We start from the raw sequence: 18,939 nt of genomic DNA, 5'->3' as shown, positions 1-18,939 counted from the left end.
TTGGACAGTATAGGGATGAAAGAGTGAAGATGCTGGTTAACTCTTGCATAAGGGGTTTGGACAGTATAGGGATGAAAGAGTGAAGATGCTGGTTAACTCTTGCATAAGGGGTTTGGACAGTAAAGGGATGTGTGTGTGGCGAGGCCGCTACTACTACTACTACTACTACTACTACTACTACTACTACTACTACTACTACTACTCAACCACTATTACTACGACTACTACACTTTCCAAACAGCTTGAAATGCTCCGAGTCCCTCTAACTCACACGCCTCTCGCATCTTTTCAAAACTTTGGTCTCGAGTATTTTCCTTCTACTGCAAACCCAACCCTTCCCACCCATCCCTCATGTACGAGTGTTTGTTGCGTCACTTCAAATAAACTTTCTCTCTCATACTTAGCTTAGTTTACGAACCCAAAAGGAAAGGTTTGCTTCACCACACTAGAAGGTTTTTAGCGTCGCCTAATATCGTAGCCTGATCAAACACACTCTAACTATAAACTTTAACTTCATTCACTGTTTTATTAAGGAGTTATGTAGCTTATTTCATATTTCTCTCTCTCTCTCTCTCTCTCTCTCTCTCTCTCTCTCTCTCTCTCTCTCTCTCTCTCTCGATAGATAGATAGATAGATAGATAGATAGATAGATAGATAGATAGATAGATAGATAGATAGATAGATAGATGATTGTGTGTGTGTGTGTATATATATATATATATATATATATATATATATATATATATATATATATATATATATATATATATATATATATATATATATATAGATATATATATAAACACACACACACACACACACACACACACCCCAGCTCCTTGAATCACACACTCACACGCCTGGCGTTGTCGTGAGGGTCTGAGACGAGCGCTCCTCCCTCCCCGCAGCTCGGCTCCCGTCCTCGCCCTCCATCTTCACCTCGGACGAGTACCGGGCGTGGATGAGCCGCGCGCCCTCCACCAGCGCCATCTACGAGAGGATACGGCAGTCCCACGAGACGCTCCGGGGCCAGCGCGGCGGCCTGCGCTTCACCTACAGCGCGGACAACCTGACGGACAAGAGCCGAGACGTGAGTACCTGTGGGTGCCGGCGCGGACACACGGCCGGGGGTGCCGGTGGCCGCGCCGGACGAGGCCTCGACGCGGTGTACAGTGTTGAGTCTAAGTAATGTTGCACCGCTTGGCAGAGTTCTTCTATCTACGGCAGGGCAGGAGCCGACGAGCAGTGGGGCAAACAACGTCCAGTAGAGGTCAAGTAATGGGGCGGGGTTGTCCTGGCCTGTGGCGCGGCAGCCTGGCGGCGTGGTGGGCGGGCGTGGGCTGATGGCCCTAGAGCTTTCCTTTTTATCACTCTGTTTTTAAGTATGAAGATAATTACATTGTATACTTTTTGAGCTAGAAAAAGTTCCTTATTACTAAAACTGTCCTTACATTATATACAGTATATGCAGACTAGTAATACTTATTGTGCGCCTGTGTCATTTTCTCCTCGTGTAGCGCGCCGACACTGTTGTCACTCTCACAACAATGTTCTCTACTCAAGGCTCACGTTTTGCAGGAGGCGCCGTACTACATGCAGAGGCTGCACCTGGGTCCCGGGGCGGTGGGGGCGGCGGGCAGCGCCACGAGACAGCTGGGGCGGCTGGAGGGACAGTCCCGGCGGATGAGGGCCGCCCTGGAGGAGGCCCGCGGCGTGCCGCACCCCTCGCCCACGAGGGGCAGACCCGCCCTCCGGCTCATCGACATTAACCCCGCAGGTGGGTCACGCACGCCCGGCCGTCGCCTCCTCGGCCTGAGCTTCTTCCTCTTCTTGCCCCGGGCGGCGGGGCAGGAAGGAAGAGTTCAGGAGGCTTAGGGCAAACGATAGCAATGTGTGTGTGTGTGTGTGTGTGTGTGTATATATATATATATATATATATATATATATATATATATATATATATATATATATATATATATTATATATATATATATATATATATATATATATATATATATATATATATATATATATATATATATATATATATATATATATACACACACAAACAGGGATGGTGTGTGGTGTGTGTAGTCTGTCCAGCCACAGATCGACGATAATGAGCATGCACATGATGCACTTGCACACACACACACACACACACACACACACACACACACACACACACACACACACACACACTGTATATAGTTTCACGTTTTACAGGTTTTCTTTATCTCTAACGTAGAATGCACTGTATCATTGTCAAACACTAAGGTATTTCTTTGATATCAATACAACAAGTTCAATGTGCTTCTCCTCCGTTTCAGAGTTCCTGAAGTACAAAGTGGGCGTGGGCAACATGGGCGGGGTGTCGGAGGGCGTGTCGGGCATGCTGTGGGTGCACCTCCTGGCCGGGCGGGGGCTGAAGGCCGCGGGGCGGTCTGAGTTCCGGGACTTGTACTGTGTGCTTGAATGCGATCGCGTCCACAAGGCGCGCACGGTTGTTCGAACAGGCGACTTAAACTTTGACTGGGATGAAACCTTCGACTTAGACCTCATAAATAACAAAGAGCTGGACTTTTTAATATACTCGTGGGACCCGCAGTTTAGGCATAAGCTATGTTACAAAGGTTCAGTACACCTAGTGAGTTTACTCAAGGAATCGCCGCTGCATCAACTCGCACTAAAGATTGAGCCTAGGGGCACCCTATACCTCAAGCTACGCTACACTCCGCCCCGTCAGGCCTTCCTCCGAACCCCGGGTGTGCGCAAAAATTCACTGTTTGGAGTGGATCTGGACACGGTGTCGAATCGAGAGTCGGGCGGAGGTACAGTCCCCCTGATCATCGCCCGCTGCGTGGCCGAGGTGGAGCGGCGGGGCCTGGACATCATCGGCCTCTACAGACTCTGCGGGTCGGCCACCAAGAAGCGTCTCCTCAGGGACGCCTTCGAGAGGAACCCGCGGCTGGTGGACCTCTCCTCAGACAACGTTCCTGACATCAATGTAATCACAGGTGAGTGCAAGGCTTTCCACACCCAACCTGTAAGCTGAGCAGGTTCAGGAGCTCCCACTGAAGCTCAAATTTTATATGTTCAGATTTTATATAAGTTCAAATTATTTATAAGGTCAAATTTTATATAAGTTCAAATTATATATAAGTTCAAATTTTATATAAGTTCAAATTATATATGTTCAGATTTTATATAAGTTCAAATTTTATATAAGTTCAAATTTTATATAAGTTCAAATTTTATATAAGTTCAAATTATATATAAGTTCAAATTTTATATAAGTTCAAATTATATATAAGTTCAAATTATATATAAGTTCAAATTATATATAAGTTCAAATTATATATAAGTTCAAATTTTATATAAGTTCAAATTTTATATAAGTTCAAATTATATATAAGTTCAAATTATATATAAGTTCAAATTTTATATAAGTTCAAATTTTATATAAGTTCAAATTTTATATAAGTTCAAATTTTATATAAGTTCAAATTATATATAAGTTCAAATTTTATATAAGTTCAAATTATATATAAGTTCAAATTTTATAAAAGTTCAAATTTTATATAAGTTCAAATTTTATATAAGTTCAAATTTTATATAAGCTCAAATTATATATAAGTTCAAATTTTATATAAGTTCAAATTATATATAAGTTCAAAGTTTATATAAGTTCAAATTTTATATAAGTTCAAATTATATATAAGTTCAAATTTTATATAAGTTCAAATTATATGTAAGTTCAAATTATATATAAGTTCAAATTTTATATAAGTTCAAATTATATATAAGTTCAATTTTTATACAAGTTCAAATTTTATATAAGTTCAAATTTTATATAAGTTCAAATTATATAGAAGTTCAAATTTTATATAAGTTCAAATTATATATAAGTTCAAATTTTATATAAGTTCAAATTTTATATAAGTTCAAATTTTATATAAGTTCAAATTTTATAAAAGTTCAAATTTTATATAAGCTCAAATTTTATATAAGTTCAAATTTTATATAAGTTCAAATTATATATAAGTTCAAATTTCATATAAGTTCAAATTATATATAAGTTCAAATTTTATATAAGTTCAAATTTTATAAAAGTTCAAATCTTATAAAAGTTCAAATTTTATATAAGTTCAAATTTTATATAAGTTCAAATCATATATAAGTTCAAATTTTATATAAGTTCAAATTATATATAAGTTCGAATTTTATATAAGTTCAAATTATATATAAGTTCAAATTTTATATAAGTTCAAATTATATATCAGTTCAAATTTTATATCAGTTCAAATTTTATATAAGTTCAAATTATATATAAGTTCACTTGAGGGGAGCTTTAGTTTGTCTTGGCATGAGGTTTTCCATTCCTGCGGCGCCTAAATGTCAAGCCTGAGACCCTGAGACATCCCTCGGAATCGTCAGTCATTTCTCTCTGTGGGGAAAACGTCAATGAATCTTGTGGCGAAATCATAGGAACGATACGGACTTAAAATTCTGCATGTTTTCATATATAATACATGATGATTATGTTGAGTTTATGGCTGAAAACTTGTTACATTCAAGAGCGATATTTGAAATTTGGCGCGCGCGGCGATCCCAGATACGGCGCGGGGCACTGTTTTGGCCCGGCCGTAGTGAGTTTCTTTATGTGCACCATTTAATTCTGCATGTTTTCATATATAATACATGATGATTATGTTGAGTTTATGGCTGAAAACTTGTTATATTCAATAGCGACATTTGAAATTTGGCGCGCGCGGCGATCCCGGATACGGCGCGGGGCACTGTTTAGACCCAGACGTAGTGAGTTTCTTTATGTGCACCATTTAATTCTGCATGTTTTCATATATAATACATGATCATTATGTTGAGTTTATGGCTGAAAACTTGTTATATTCAATAGCGACATTTGAAATTTGGCGCGCGCGGCGATCCCAGATACGGCGCGGGGCACTGTTTTGGCCCGGCAGTAGTGAAGGGGTTAAGGGCTATATTTTAAGACACCATCGCTTCTCACATCAACTATTTCTAAAGGTCAAATAGGGGATCAATCTGTTTTTCATGAGTGTTTTTTAAGGTTCATGGCACAGAAGAAGGGTCAAACTACCACCAGGGTCATAAAACTACCCCTGGAAAGCCCTACAGCTCCTACGAAAGCCTTGTCAAATATGTGAACTTTGGCGACGAAATGTTTTAAAATACGACCCTAAGCATCGTTAAGTCGACCATTTGCGAGTGGAGTCGCTAACCGCTCAACTTGCGATGAAAAAATGCGTCGATATCTTGTTTTCATAAGCGATGTGGTTTTCCGTAAATCACAGTTTGTCTTGAATTAATTTGAAAGTTATAAGTTGTTGGCCATCTGGTGGATATCTTGCTGAACACCATTCTGCTGATCAGTCGTCTGGGGTACTACTACTACTACTACTACTACTACTACTACTACTACTACTACTACTACTACTACTACTACTACTATTACTACAGAACTTCATAAAATCATTAAGAAGCAATCTCTCTTTTTAACAATTCCTTCTCATTTTCCTTTCTCCCATTCTTTACGTTTCCCTTGTTCTCTCATCTTAACTTTTGCAAGAACTATCAAGCAAACATATCACAAGCTCTATATTCAAGACGTCCTGCCTTACCCACTGCTATATAACCTTCCAAGCACTTATCTTCTACCTGTGGAACATCTCGGGCAAACAGAGAAACATGATCACATTGAAGAAACCACTTTAAGCACAGATGTCCACAGGGTCTCGCTAGCCCAATCTGCCTCTTTACCCAGAACAGCACCCCACTTCCCAGCCACACTCACAAGCTACATGTCTCAAACTTCCGCACTAATATCGCGTAAAACTAAGCTTCTTTCATTCCCTAAATTTTTCAAGCTAAGGTATTCACGCGGTCTCCTAAGTCTCACCAGCCTTCGCGCCTCAAACTTCCGCATTCATATCGCGTAACTCAAATATTCTTGCATTCCCTAAATTTTTCAAGCTAAGATGTCCACGCGGTCTCCTAAGTCTCACCAGCCTCCGCGCCTCAAACTTCCGCATTCATATCGCGTAACACTAAACTTCTTTCATTCCCTAAATTTTTCAAGCTAAGGTATCGACGCGGTCTCCTAAGTCTCATCAGCCTCCGCGCCTCAAACTTCCGCATTCATATCGCGTAAAACTAAGCTTCTTTCATTCCCTAAATTTTTCAAGCTAAGGTATTCACGCGGTCTCCTAAGTCTCACCAGCCTTCGCGCCTCAAACTTCCGCACTCATATCGCGTAACTCAAATATTCTTTCATTCCCTAAATTTTTCAAGCTGAGGTGTCCACGCGGTCTCCTAATCTCATCAGCCTCCGCGCCTCAAACTTCCGCAATCATATCGCGTAACACTAAGCTTATTTCATCCCCTAAATTTTTCAAGCTAAGATGTCCACGCGGTCTCCTAAGTCTCATCAGCCTCCGCGCCTCAAACTTCCGCACTCATATCGCGTAACTCAAATATTCTTTCATTCCCTAAATTTTTCAAGCTAAGGTGTCCCCGCGGTCTCCTAAGTCTCACCAGCCTTCGCGCCTCAAACTTCCGCAATCATATCGCGTAACTCAAATATTCTTTCATTCCCTAAATTTTTCAAGCTAAGGTATCGACGCGGTCTCCTAAGTCTCATCAGCCTCCGCGCCTCAAACTTCCGCACTCATATCGCGTAAAACTAAACTTCTTTCATTCCCTAAATTTTTCAAGCTAAGGTGTCCGCGCGGTCTCCTAAGTCTCACCAGCCTCCGCGCCTCAAACTTCCGCATTCATATCGCGTAACACTAAACTTCTTTCATTCCCTAAATTTTTCAAGCTAAGGTATCGACGCGGTCTCCTAAGTCTCATCAGCCTCCGCGCCTCAAACTTCCGCACTCATATCGCGTAACTCAAATATTCTTTCATGCCAAAACTTTTCAAGCCCTATAAGTTGTTCCTTTTTGTTTTGTTACTCTTGTTTGCTACTCTGTTTTGTTGTTTCACCCTTTTTGCTCCATTATTCAAACGCTTCATGTGCCTCGCGTGCTTACGGTTCGTGCCATCTCTTGCAGGCATCCTGAAAGACTACTTACGGGAGCTGCCGGAGCCGCTATTCACCAAGTGTTTGTACCAGATGCTCGTGGACGCACTCACCGTCATGCTGCCGGACGACCCCCAGGGCAACGCCAAGCTCATGTTTTCCATCCTTGACTGCCTGCCCAAGGTCAACAGGGTGAGTATCTCTTACATGTACACTTCAAGACATAGGGCCGATTTCACAGTTGTTTTGTTTGTCTTGATCGTTACCAATGGCGGCGATCGACGGTATAGTATTTCCATGTGAAACTGGCCGATGGGGTGTGGCGGCTGCGGAGGAAGGGAGAGGTGTTGGGAGTGTGTGGTAAGGTGCGGGGCTTGGCTAACCCCGCAGCCGGCACACCCCATAGGCCAGTTTGACGTTGAAATGCTATTGCAGCGATAACAGCCATTGGTAACGATCACAACACACAAAGTGCCTGAAAGCGGCCCATAGTGGATGCTGTAGCGTGTCATGGACGTTTTTACAGCCAAGGACGCAACTCAAGAGCGAAACAAAATCATAACAGAAGAGATCAGATCAGATATAGTCCCGGGATATACCTTTGGAACGCCTCCCGGATTTTCTTTTCACGCAATGGCAATGTTCTCGTGCTGTAAATCTTATTATTATTATCTTATTATTATCTTAGGCGGACAGAGAATGTTAGAGTCGATTGGAGAGGTGTCTTGTTACTTGTTGTTAGGAAGGAGGAAATACAAAGAAAGGCTGTTCCAAAGTTTACCAGCTTCGTTTCCCGTCTGTACATCGTCCTTTAATTTACTTTTACGTCGTGGCCTATTGCTCCGGTAGGCTTCTTCCTGATGGTCGGCCCAGCCTGTTTATAGTGGCGCCATCTTGCATTGGCTCATACTGCCCTCCCGGAGCTCATCTTTAATCCTAGAATCTAGAGTCCGGGTTGATGGGTGGTCTTCTGGACAGCATGTGGGTAGTTTTAAGCCACTCGGCGGCGGCTGAAAAATCCCAGCTTGGTGGCACTGGGCGGGGATGGAACTCACGGCACCGTTACGCTATCCATTCAGACACCGCGTCCTTCCTTGCAGATGACGCTGTTCCTCCTCATGGATCATCTGCGTCTTGTGGCCAGTCAGTCAGAGAGAAACAAAATGACCACACAGAACCTGGCCATCTGCTTCGGTCCTGTCTTGATGCTGCAGAGTGAAAGCGAAGATCCCATGGACTTCCACCAGCCAATTAGTATTCTCAAGTTTCTCCTCGACCTCTGGCCCTCCAAGTCAGGTAATGTAATGTCTCCCTCGTGTGTCCTCTCCTAGTGTTTGGCGCCCTGTCTCTCACCTCTCCTCCTCCGCCCCCGAGCATTGTGTTCATAATGGTTCACTGCCCTGCATGGAACTCGTGTACCTCACCTAATTCACTTTGTCCTGGTGAAGCCTTCCATAGTCCCCTCCCAAGCCCATATGTTTTTTTTCTCTCTCTCTCTCGCTCTTGTTCTCTCTCTCTCTCTCTCTCTCTCTCTCTCTCTCTCTCTCCTAAAAAGTTAATTCATCATATATGCCAAATTCATAACTATCTGCTAATGTTTGCCGTGATATGGAAAACCCTACCTCGACATGTAATAAACCTTTTGTATGTGGACTTTTTTATTCACAGACTCACGAAGTTGATGACCCGAAGAGCGTTAGTATGTAAAGAGGTGATAGTTAGTTGGTAGACACCCGAGGCAGCTGGTCCTCCACTGCCGGGGTCGCAGAGTGAGCCTTGCCCGCCCGTATCAAGTGTCCTTTCCAGCATTCGTACCTTGGGAAAATGTCAGGAACGACCTTAAAGTAACAGAGGCTTTTCCTTGTAATGCTTCCTGAGTGTTGTTGTAATTAAAAGAAGCACCATTACCACAGCCCTTCACCAAGAGACCTTAGGAAAGATATAACCATACCTTAGTTTTGAGATTGGAAGTACATACTGGCTGTCCTAATCTTCCCTCCGATAGGCAGAACTCCTGTAGGGGAATATCTAGTCCTGCATCGACCTCTGTAGACGAACTTGGTAGTACTTGTATTTACTGTTCCGTATTTATGAAGGGGCTTCGTGGTGCAGTGGTTAGCACACTCGGCTCACAACCGAGAGAGCCCGGGTTCGATTCCCGGGCGGAGTGGAAAAATTTGGGCGGCTTTTCCGATGCCCTACGCCCCTGTCCACCCAGCAGTGAATGGGTACCAGGTATTAATCGGGGGTTGTGTCCCGTCTCCTGGGGTCTGTTCCCTTCTCCTATAATTCCTACCTCTTCTGTCTCTCTCCGGCATATGACCACAGATGTTGCGCCGACTAAATCAAACTTTCCAACTGTTCCCTTCTCCTATAATTCCTTCCCCTTCTGTCTCTCTCCGGCATATGACCACAGATGTTGCACCGACTAAACCAAACTTTCTAACTGTTCCCTTCTCCTATAATTCCTTCCTCTTCTGTCTCTCTCCGGCATATGACCACAGATGTTGCGCCGACTAAACCAAACTTTCCAACTGTTCCCTTCTCCTATAATTCCTTCCCCTCCTGTCTCTCTCCGGCATATGACCACAGATGTTGCGCCGACTAAACCAAACTTTCCAACTTTTCGAATTTATGCAGTCAGTAATTCTGTGATTGCAAGCACGGACATACTACATACTACATACATAAATACAGGACATTCAGAAATACTGTATGTAAACGCAGTTATAAATAGTCTGTGTTCTCGCATCCCGTCTCTCTGGGCAGGACTTGACCTCTCTAAGGGTGCGGCCACACTGCTGGGTTTGCTGGAAGGGTTGAGGGTAGCGGGTTGCCTAGCGGGTCAGAGGCAGGAACAAACACATGTTATCTAATAGGAGTGACCATACAGGACGCGGGTAGCGGGTATGCTTGGAGGGAACCCGCTACCCGCGTCCTGTATGCCCACTCGTATGAGATAACATGTGTTTGTTCTTGCCTCTAACCCGCTAGGCATCCCGCTACCCTCAACCCTCCCAGCAAACCACCTCGTACAGTTTCTGGGTTACCGAACATCAACATTTATTCTAAGTATATTTTGCCATATGACGAAGGTGCCACAGCCGATATCCGTGCTAAATAAGTACACCAAATGGTCATATATTATCACTGAAGCCTGGTTCCGCTCATCTTTGCATCCTATTATTTAGCAGACGGCAAGCAGAAATGGACCGTATTGGCTATATAGGCGGCGCCAGGCGTAACACTGTCTCTCTCTCTCATTTAAACATCAAGATACATAAGGGGTTTGGACAGTATAGGGATGAAAGAGTGAAGATGCTGGTTAACTCTTGCATAAGGGGTTTGGACAGTATAGGGATGAAAGAGTGAAGATGCTGGTTAACTCTTGCATAAGGGGTTTGGACAGTATAGGGATGAAAGAGTGAAGATGCTGGTTAACTCTTGCATAAGGGGTTTGGACAGTATAGGGATGAAAGAGTGAAGATGCTGGTTAACTCTTGCATAAGGGGTTTGGACAGTATAGGGATGAAAGAGTGAAGATGCTGGTTAACTCTTGCATAAGGGGTTTGGACAGTATAGGGATGAGCATGAGTAGAAAGTCGTGTGCAGCGGGGCCGCGGGAGGGGGGGAGGCATGCAGTTAGCAAGTTCAGAAGAGCAGTCAGCGTGAAAATATCGATAGAAGATAGAAAGAGAGGCAACATGGCGGCGGAATTTAAGAGGTAGAAGACTATCAGTAGGAGGAGGAGAGCTGATGAGACGAAGAGCCTTAGACTTTCGCTATCAACAACCTGAACCTACTTTCAAACCAACCCTCCCTATCACCATTATAGAAGTAATATATTGCCATTAAATTAGTAAGTAACCTTCTACTCTTAAATTAGTAACTTCTCATAATCAAGCTGATAGTTTAACACCACTTAACCCGGTAGCAGCGACGGGCCAAATTTGTGGCTTTACCGTGTAGCAGCGACGGGCCAAATTTGTGGCTTTACCGTGTAGCAGCGACGGGCCAAATTTGTGGCTTTACCGTGTAGCAGCGACGGGCCACATTTTTGCCATGATATAAACCCCTCAAAATAGATGATGCATAAACTGATCACAAATGCTTTGATATATATTATGAAATGGTTTGTGTGAGGGGTGATTTTTTTCTCATTTTTCTCGCTTAGAGGGACCATTAAGAAACATGATCCCCGCTGCTACCAGGTTAAACAGTAGTCATTTATTAGTCCTACCAGTGTTTTTATTCCCCTGTCCATAGAATGTGCGTCTGCCGGCCTCTTGGCATACCGCTGATGGAGACTTGTTGGTATCACTGAATATTAAATGACCAATTAAATCAGACATTTCCTTAGATACAGGTGATGGAGACTTGTTGGTATCACTGAATATTAAATGACCAATTAAATCAGACATTTCCTTAGATACAGGTGATGGAGACTTGTTGGTATCACTGAATATTAAATGACCAATTAAATCAGACATTTCCTTAGATACAGGTGATGGAGACTTGTTGGTATCACTGAATATTAAATGACCAATTAAATCAAACATTTCCTTAGATACAGGTGATGGAGACTTGTTGATATCACTGAATATTAAATGATCAATTAAATCAAACATATCCTAAGATGCACATGAGTACTGTTTGTTGGTAATGCTTTCACTAACGATGGACAGAATATACTCTTGCAAAGACAACTAGCAGACCCAGCATCACAAGCAGTGGGCTCTGGAGGGGTTGGTGTCCTCCTCTGGCAGATCCTGTTACATTGTTTGTTCCAGACAGCTCGGGAAGCGGAAGCAGCGAGTGCTCGGAGTGCGCGGCCTTCACACCTGGACCCGGGGAGGCGGAAGGTCGGGGGCCCCGGCAGCCGCATGACCACGCCCCGGACCACGCCCCGGACCACGCCCACCAGCCAGTCCCCAGGTTCAGAGAGCGACTCCTCCCCGAATCCTCCTGCTAACCTTCGGCCCAAGCTGGTACTGGGGGCCATCGCCACCACCAGCTCCGGTGGAGAGCCTGGGAGTGGAGCAGCTAGTGGACCTTCCGCTCCCGGCTCCACCTCCACCACCTCCACACCCACCTCTTCCATCACGTCCCCGCCATCCACCACCGCTGCTCCAACCAGCTCCCTGCCAGCAGGGTCCTCGGAGGCGGCGTCAACCCTCACTGCCACCCGCGGCCTCGACCCAGAGACGGAGACCGAGGAGGACAAGGACGGAGCCGAGACAACGTCCAGCTAGCCAGCTCCTTGGACGCGCCCACGCAGGCCTCTCAAGTGTCGGTGTGAATCCTTCGGTTATGTTCAAGGAAGCGAGGCCACCTTTGGTCCAGCATATTTGGTCTGTAATTTGGTTCTCTTGTAAATCTGTCGCTGTTCTCCGAGTCTCCAGGAATTTTGCCCATAGCTCTTTTATGCCTGGCGTAGGCTTGGCGACAGTTGGCCAGGTTCTGATGTGTTTAAAAAAGCGTAAAATATAACACTAGTTGCAGCCAATTGCTGAATCCCTAACATCACTTGCTGCAAAGAAGTTCCAAAATCATCGTGGTGCCTCGCGGACATGCATCAAAACTTCGAATTTGTCAGGAGGGCGAAGTCCACCCCTCGTGAGCAGCCCTGAGAAGGCCACAGGAACCCTTGCACACAAGGGCTGTTGGGGACACCACCTCAGCTTTGGGCAAGCATAAACATCACCCTCGGTCATCGCCTGCGGGGAGAGGCCACTGCGGGATTTATGCAACTTGTGTTACAAATCACTGCCACAAACTTTTAATTTAATATATTGTCTCAGTGGAGATGTCAAATATTATCAGTAGATGAGCTGCCAAGAGCTTATAGTCAGTGGGAGTGCGGATACTGGAGTCAGCAGCAAGGGAGCTAAGTGTCTGCACTGCCCGGTAGTCTGTGGTGTTCGAGAGTATTCAACGGCGGTGCAAACTACTTGCCAGATGGCTTCCATTTCCCTCACGCCCGATGTTTCCCATGCAGGCTGTGAGGTAGAGTACCAGACACTGTTCCATTCTGCTCAGCATGCCGCAGCCTCAGTCCCAGCTGGCCTGGTGGTGACGAAGATATCTAATAGCAAGCAGCTGACGTTGGCAAAGCAACAACAATTATTACGTCTTTCTTAAGCACCTGCATGAGATGTAACTCCCCTAGGAATCCATCTGCCCCACCTGAGTAGCTGAACAGCATGACCATTCCAAATTCATGCAGGAATCCGCAGTGTTCCTTGTCCCTTAAACTGTCTGCTCTTTCATGTAGCAATATTGTTCCTCGTGGAGCCCCGAGTAAGTCAAAGTCTATATACACCAAGTCAAGCCACGCGCAGGTTTGTGGGAGGAGACACGGCCGAGGCGTGGTTTATGCGTGACGTTGCTTGGAGCCAAACTAGAGAATGTAGAAACAGGGATTTAGAGAAAACGAGGAAAGGCGGACTAATTTAAATCAATCACTTCAACATGCCCTCCCTCACACCCCACACCGCCGTTTGTAGTCATTGGAATTACAGTCACGCAATAGCACAATAAAAAGACATATTTTTTCGTCAGTGGCTTGCCTGAACGCGCTGTGAAAGAAGGCGAGAATGCACATCCAGAGTGCACACACGGCCCCAACTTTAGTCACCCCTGAACTGCCGGGTATTTTTTTTTGGCTCCAAGTGACGTCATCCCGCTGCTCCGCCCTAAAACCGCCTCCTGCGCGTACCGATCGCAGTTTTGAAGCAGAGTGACTCGACTTGGTATATATAGACTTAGCTCCTCCCCGCCTGTTGTGAAGAGGCCATCACCTACCACCTACATGAGGTTCAAAGGGTTCAAAGCTTACAACCAGTTCAGGCGTAGATTATTTACCTCAAACTGAAGAGTACGATCATATAATGTAGTCTCAACACTTTGCCAACAAGAACACATAGAATTCGTGGCTGATTCAAACCCGAGTGTCACCCCGGCACTAACCACACCGTGTGACGTCATGGCCATATCGCTGCAAAATATCGTACTAAAGCTCCACCTGACCCTAGGAGGAACCCAGTCAGCTCACATTAAGGGCAATCCGTGTGGTGAAGCCTCGCCGTCGCATCGTACACTCGGCCGGGCGTGCTGGCAGTGTCTGGTTCTCCGTGTCGTGGTCGCGCGCGCCGTGGCTAGCGGGGCCACGAAAACCGCAGCTTGCATTCACGAGTTTTGGTGCTTTGTCGGTTCAACTGCCTTTCAGACATCTTTGTGTGGTTAAGTGAAATGCATGAATAGTATTTGCCCAAATGTACTTTTTAAGGAACGACAGGCGACAGATGAGCGAAAACGATGCCAGATATTCCTTCATTACCGTGTATCAGTGTTGACAGGGTTGCACTCACACCTTTGCAGTGCTCTTGTACTTAATTGGTGTCAACTTCTTATATGTACATTTCCTTTGCTTCTAGTCTCTATAAGGGTGCGGCCACACTCCACGCGGTCTGCTGGGAGGGTAGAGGGTAGCGGGTTGCCTAGGGGGTCAGCGGCAAGAACAGACACATGTTATCTAATACGAGTGGGTAAGCGTGGAGGGAACCCGCTACCCTAAGTCTATGTACACCAAGTCGTGTCACGCGCAGGTTTGTGGGAGGAGACACGGCCGAGGCGTGGCTGATGCGTGACGTTGCTTGGAGCCAAACTAGAGACTGTAGAAACAGGGATTTAGAGAAAACGAGGAAATGCGAACTAATTTAAATCAATCACTTCAACATGCCCTCCCTCACACCCCACACCGCCGTTTGTAGACATTGGAATTACAGTCACGCAATAGCACAATAAAAAGACATATTTTTTCGTCAGTGGCTTGCCTGAACGCGCTGTGAAAGAAGGCGAGAATGCACATCCAGAGTGCACACACGGCCCCAACTTTAGTCACCCCTGAACTGGCGGGCATTTTTTTTTTTGGCTCCAAGTGACGTCATCTCGCTGCTCCGCCCCAAAACCGCCTCCTGCGCGTACCGGTCACAGTTTTGAAGCAGAGTGACTTGACTTGGTATATATAGACTTAGCCGCTACCCGCGTCCTGTATGGCCACTCGTATTAGATAACATGTGTTTGTTCTTGCCGCTGACCCGCTAGGCAACCCGCTAACCTCTACCCTCCCAGCAAACCGCGTGGAGTGTGGCTGCACCCTAATGATTTTATACCTAGAATACCGGGACAAAAAGCCTCAACCCACCCACCGTATAGAGACTCGTAGGGTCCGTGTTAGCAGCCGCAGTCAGGGAGTCCCAAAATTATATTACAAGGTGAAATGTTTGTAATTGTGGAATATTTAGGATGGTTTAGGAGCTTCTTGCGAAAACACAAATTTTGGAGTAAGAAATTGAAATACTCACTTCAGCCTCATGTATAAGAAACAACTTAGTCATCAACTCCACAAAAGTGAATATCCTCATCAGTCTAAACACTTCAAGCAGAAAATCAATAATGCTTCTGTTTAACTTTTAATCATTGGCTTGTTCGGTTTTTTCCTAGTTTCTGGGATTGTATTTACCTTCGTTTTCTATATGTGAGTGAGGGCAGGGGTCTAAGTCTATATACACCAGGTCAAGTCACGCGCAGGTTTGTGGGAGGAGACACGGTCGAGGCGTGGTTTATGCGTGACACTGCTTGGAGCCAAACTAGAGAATGTAGAAACAGGGATTTAGAGAAAACGAGGAAAGGCGGACTAATTTAAATCAATCACTTCAACATGCCCTCCCTCACACCCCACACCGCCGTTTGTAGGCATTGAAATTACAGTCACGCAATAGCACAATAAAAAGACATATTTTTTCGTCAGTGGCTTGCCTGAACGCGCTGTGAAAGAAGGCGAGAATGTACATCCAGAGTGCACACACGGCCCCAACTTTAGTCACCCCTGAACTGCCGGGTATAATTTTTTGGCTCCAAGTGACGTCATCCCGCTGCTCCGCCCCAAAACCGCCTCCTGCGCGTACCGGTCGCAGTTTTGAAGCAGCGTGACATGACTTGGTATATATAGACTTTGGCAGCAGCAATGTGCGTGGCAGCCTTCACCAGCGAGCCGCTCACCGTCTGCAGGAATCGTTTATTGAACTTGTTAAGCGTCTTCGAGGCCTCCTGTTGTACCGAGGCAGCTTTTACTCAGGGCTGGCACCACTCGGGGGGGGGGGAAGGGGGCGGGGGGAGGTTAATTTTCAATACAAAAAAAATTAATTCACACCATCTTAATCACAGCTGCAGATGATGACGTGTGTGTGTGTGTGTGTGTGTGTGTGTGTGTGTGTGTGTGTGTGTGTCGGACTCGAAATCCCCAGTCAGTATCGTCCTTGAAGGAACTTGGAACTCCATATCAAGGATCGCTGGGTATGGCTTTTGATGGCTATTTACTCTTTCAAGAGGAGGGTATCTGGGCACCTCTCCTCCCGAAATTGACCTCTCTTTCGGCCACCTCTTTGGATTCTTTTTAGGAGCAGCGAGTAGCGGGCTTTTTTATATTATTGTTTCCTTTTTTTGTGCCCTTGAGCTGTCTCCTTTCTTGTAAACACACACACACACACACACACACACACACACACACACACACACACACACACACACACACACACACACACTCGAGAGGCGGGAGGCAGCCCCCAACAGACACCCGTCACCCATTTAACGCGTGGTGGATAAGGACATGGATGAAAGGAGAATGCCCATCCGTCTCCACCTCGGAATCAAACCCGATACCTCTTGGTTGTGAGGCGAGCGTGCTAACCACTCACCCACCGACACACACACGCACACACACACACACACACACACACACACACACACACACACACACACACACACACCGCTTCGTAATGCAGTACCATCACTTTTGGGTACAGTGGATAACGCGCTGAACTGCTACCCTCCTTGCTGAAGTTTGTCGCTGTCCAAAACGTTAACTTCCTTGAGCCCTCGCGGCGGGACGGGGATGAGCAGTGTGGATGGCCCCATGAGAAAGGATCGGTCCAGTGTGCTAAATACCTTTCCGAATAGTGTTGGCTTGCTCAGATCATGGATGAATGACACACACACACACACACACACACACACACACACACACACACACACACACACACACGTGGGACACAGTGTTGGCCAAAGTCTATGTATACCAAGTCAAGTCACGCGCAGGTTTGTGGGAGGAGACACGGCCGAGGCGTGGTTTATGCGTGACGTTGCTTGGAGCCAAACTAGAGAATGTAGAAACAGGGATTTAGAGAAAACGAGGAAAGGCGGACTAATTTAAACCAATCACTTCAACATGCCCTCCCTCACACCCCACACCGCCGTTTGTAGGCATTGGAATTACAGTCACGCAATAGCACAATAAAAAGACATATTTTTTCCGTCAGTGGCTTGCCTGAACGCGCTGTGAAAGAAGGCGAGAATGCACATCCAGAGTGCACACACGGCCCCAACTTTAGTCACCCCTGAACTGACGGGTATTTTTTTTGTGTGGCTCCAAGTGACGTCATCCCGCTGCTCCGCCCCAAAACCGCCTCCTGCGCGTACCGGTCGCAGGTTTGAAGCAGCGTGACTCGACTTGGTATATATAGACTTACCCCATCACCTTCAGCCATTGATGTATTTAGGTTATTGTCGGTTACCATAAGAAAATGAAGTGTTTTTTTTTATAAGGGGAAACAGAACACGTTTTATTTTTTGCGTTCTTATTGTTAATTTAAGTGAGACTTGACAAAGTGAGGCCATTTGATTTTATTGCAATTGTTTATTCTACCGTGTGTGTGTGTGTGTGTGTGTGTGTGTGTGTGTGTGTGTGTGTGAGAGAGAGAGAGAGAGAGAGAGAGAGAGAGAGAGAGAGAGAGAGAGAGAGAGAGAGAGAGAGAGAGAGAGAGAGAGAGAGAGAGAGAGAGAGAGAGAGAGAGAGAGAGAGAGAGAGCAACGGTGCCAGATTATCGTACTCAGAGCCTCGTATCTACCGGTTTCTGATGCCTAACTATTGCCAAAAAACACCAATAATTAACCATTTTAAGGATAACTATATATGAAGGCAGTTATTGGGGTCGTGGAGGCAGTTTTGGGGGCGGAAATCGGCAAACAGGAGGCTGAGTACGACAATCTGGCAACGTTGGAGGGGAGGGGAACACTCAAGGGGGTTAGTGTGTTGGAAGCAGCAGTGAGAGGAGGATGTGTTCGTGTGTGCTCCGTGGAAATGTAACCTTGACACTAAAGCTTGACTCGGGGGCTGCAGCGTAAAACGTGAACCATATTAGAACAGAACCTTCCTCCCGCAGACAAATTGCTCAGTACCAAACGTTATATTAGTCTTTTAAACATCGACGGTCTGTTCACGCCTACCCATCATCGTTACCAAACTATCGTACACAGCCACGCAGCACATTATATTTTCCGGTTTCTGAATCACAGCTATCGCAAACAAACGCCAATGAGTAACGCTTTTAACGATAACTTTAACTAGGATCTCGTTATCTGTGTGGGTAGGAGAGTTTTGGGCCCTGGAACTGATGAATGCGATGTTCTGAGTACGATATTATGGTAACGCTGGTACCCCTCAACGCCTGTGCGAGCTTAGCAGACCCAGGAGCCGCTCAGTCAGTCAGGGTACATCGCTAATGCCGTGCGAGAGTCGTTAAATCTGAGCAAACATAGCGATCGAAATTGGTCTGTGCCTTGCTAGCTAATACAGGAGGCTTGTAAATCTTAAGAATAGCGGCTCCTAGTGGGTGCGTGGTAATTACAACATTTCTAGCACGTACGACGAGGGGGGCTTCGTGGTGCAGTGGTTAGCACACTCAGCTCACAACCGAGAGAGCCCGGGTTCGATTCCCGGGCGGAGTGGACAAATTTGGGCGGTTTTTCTGATA

General features: G+C 45.6%; 1 protein-coding gene and 1 long non-coding RNA gene across 15 annotated transcripts in view; one reads left to right on the top strand and one right to left on the bottom strand.

Moving 5' to 3' along the window:
* LOC127002384 (rho GTPase-activating protein 100F-like) overlaps positions 1 to 18,939 on the top strand; it is a 233,284-nt gene that overhangs the window by 194,583 nt on the left and 19,762 nt on the right. For 4 of the 12 annotated variants that reach the window (XM_050868259.1, XM_050868260.1, XM_050868250.1 and 1 more), the window contains 7 exons: positions 909 to 1,090; positions 1,579 to 1,777; positions 2,331 to 3,017; positions 7,098 to 7,258; positions 8,146 to 8,362; positions 11,861 to 14,673; positions 15,659 to 18,892. In XM_050868259.1, coding sequence (XP_050724216.1) covers positions 909 to 1,090; positions 1,579 to 1,777; positions 2,331 to 3,017; positions 7,098 to 7,258; positions 8,146 to 8,362; positions 11,861 to 12,318 — 1,904 coding nt within the window. In that variant the 3' untranslated portion in view covers positions 12,319 to 14,673; positions 15,659 to 18,892. Of the gene's footprint in view, positions 1 to 908; positions 1,091 to 1,578; positions 1,778 to 2,330; positions 3,018 to 7,097; positions 7,259 to 8,145; positions 8,363 to 11,856; positions 14,674 to 15,658; positions 18,893 to 18,939 lie in introns of those variants that run through there. The other 8 variants (XM_050868256.1, XM_050868251.1, XM_050868258.1 and 5 more) reach the window with 8 other exon arrangements.
* LOC127002403 (uncharacterized) overlaps positions 1 to 18,939 on the bottom strand; it is a 134,043-nt gene that overhangs the window by 102,280 nt on the left and 12,824 nt on the right. The window lies entirely within an intron of this gene.

The sequence above is a fragment of the Eriocheir sinensis genome, chromosome 23 (genome assembly GCF_024679095.1).
Source record: "Eriocheir sinensis breed Jianghai 21 chromosome 23, ASM2467909v1, whole genome shotgun sequence".
NCBI classification, from domain to species: Eukaryota; Metazoa; Arthropoda; class Malacostraca; order Decapoda; family Varunidae; genus Eriocheir; species Eriocheir sinensis.
This window is presented reverse-complemented; position numbering and strand designations above follow the sequence as displayed.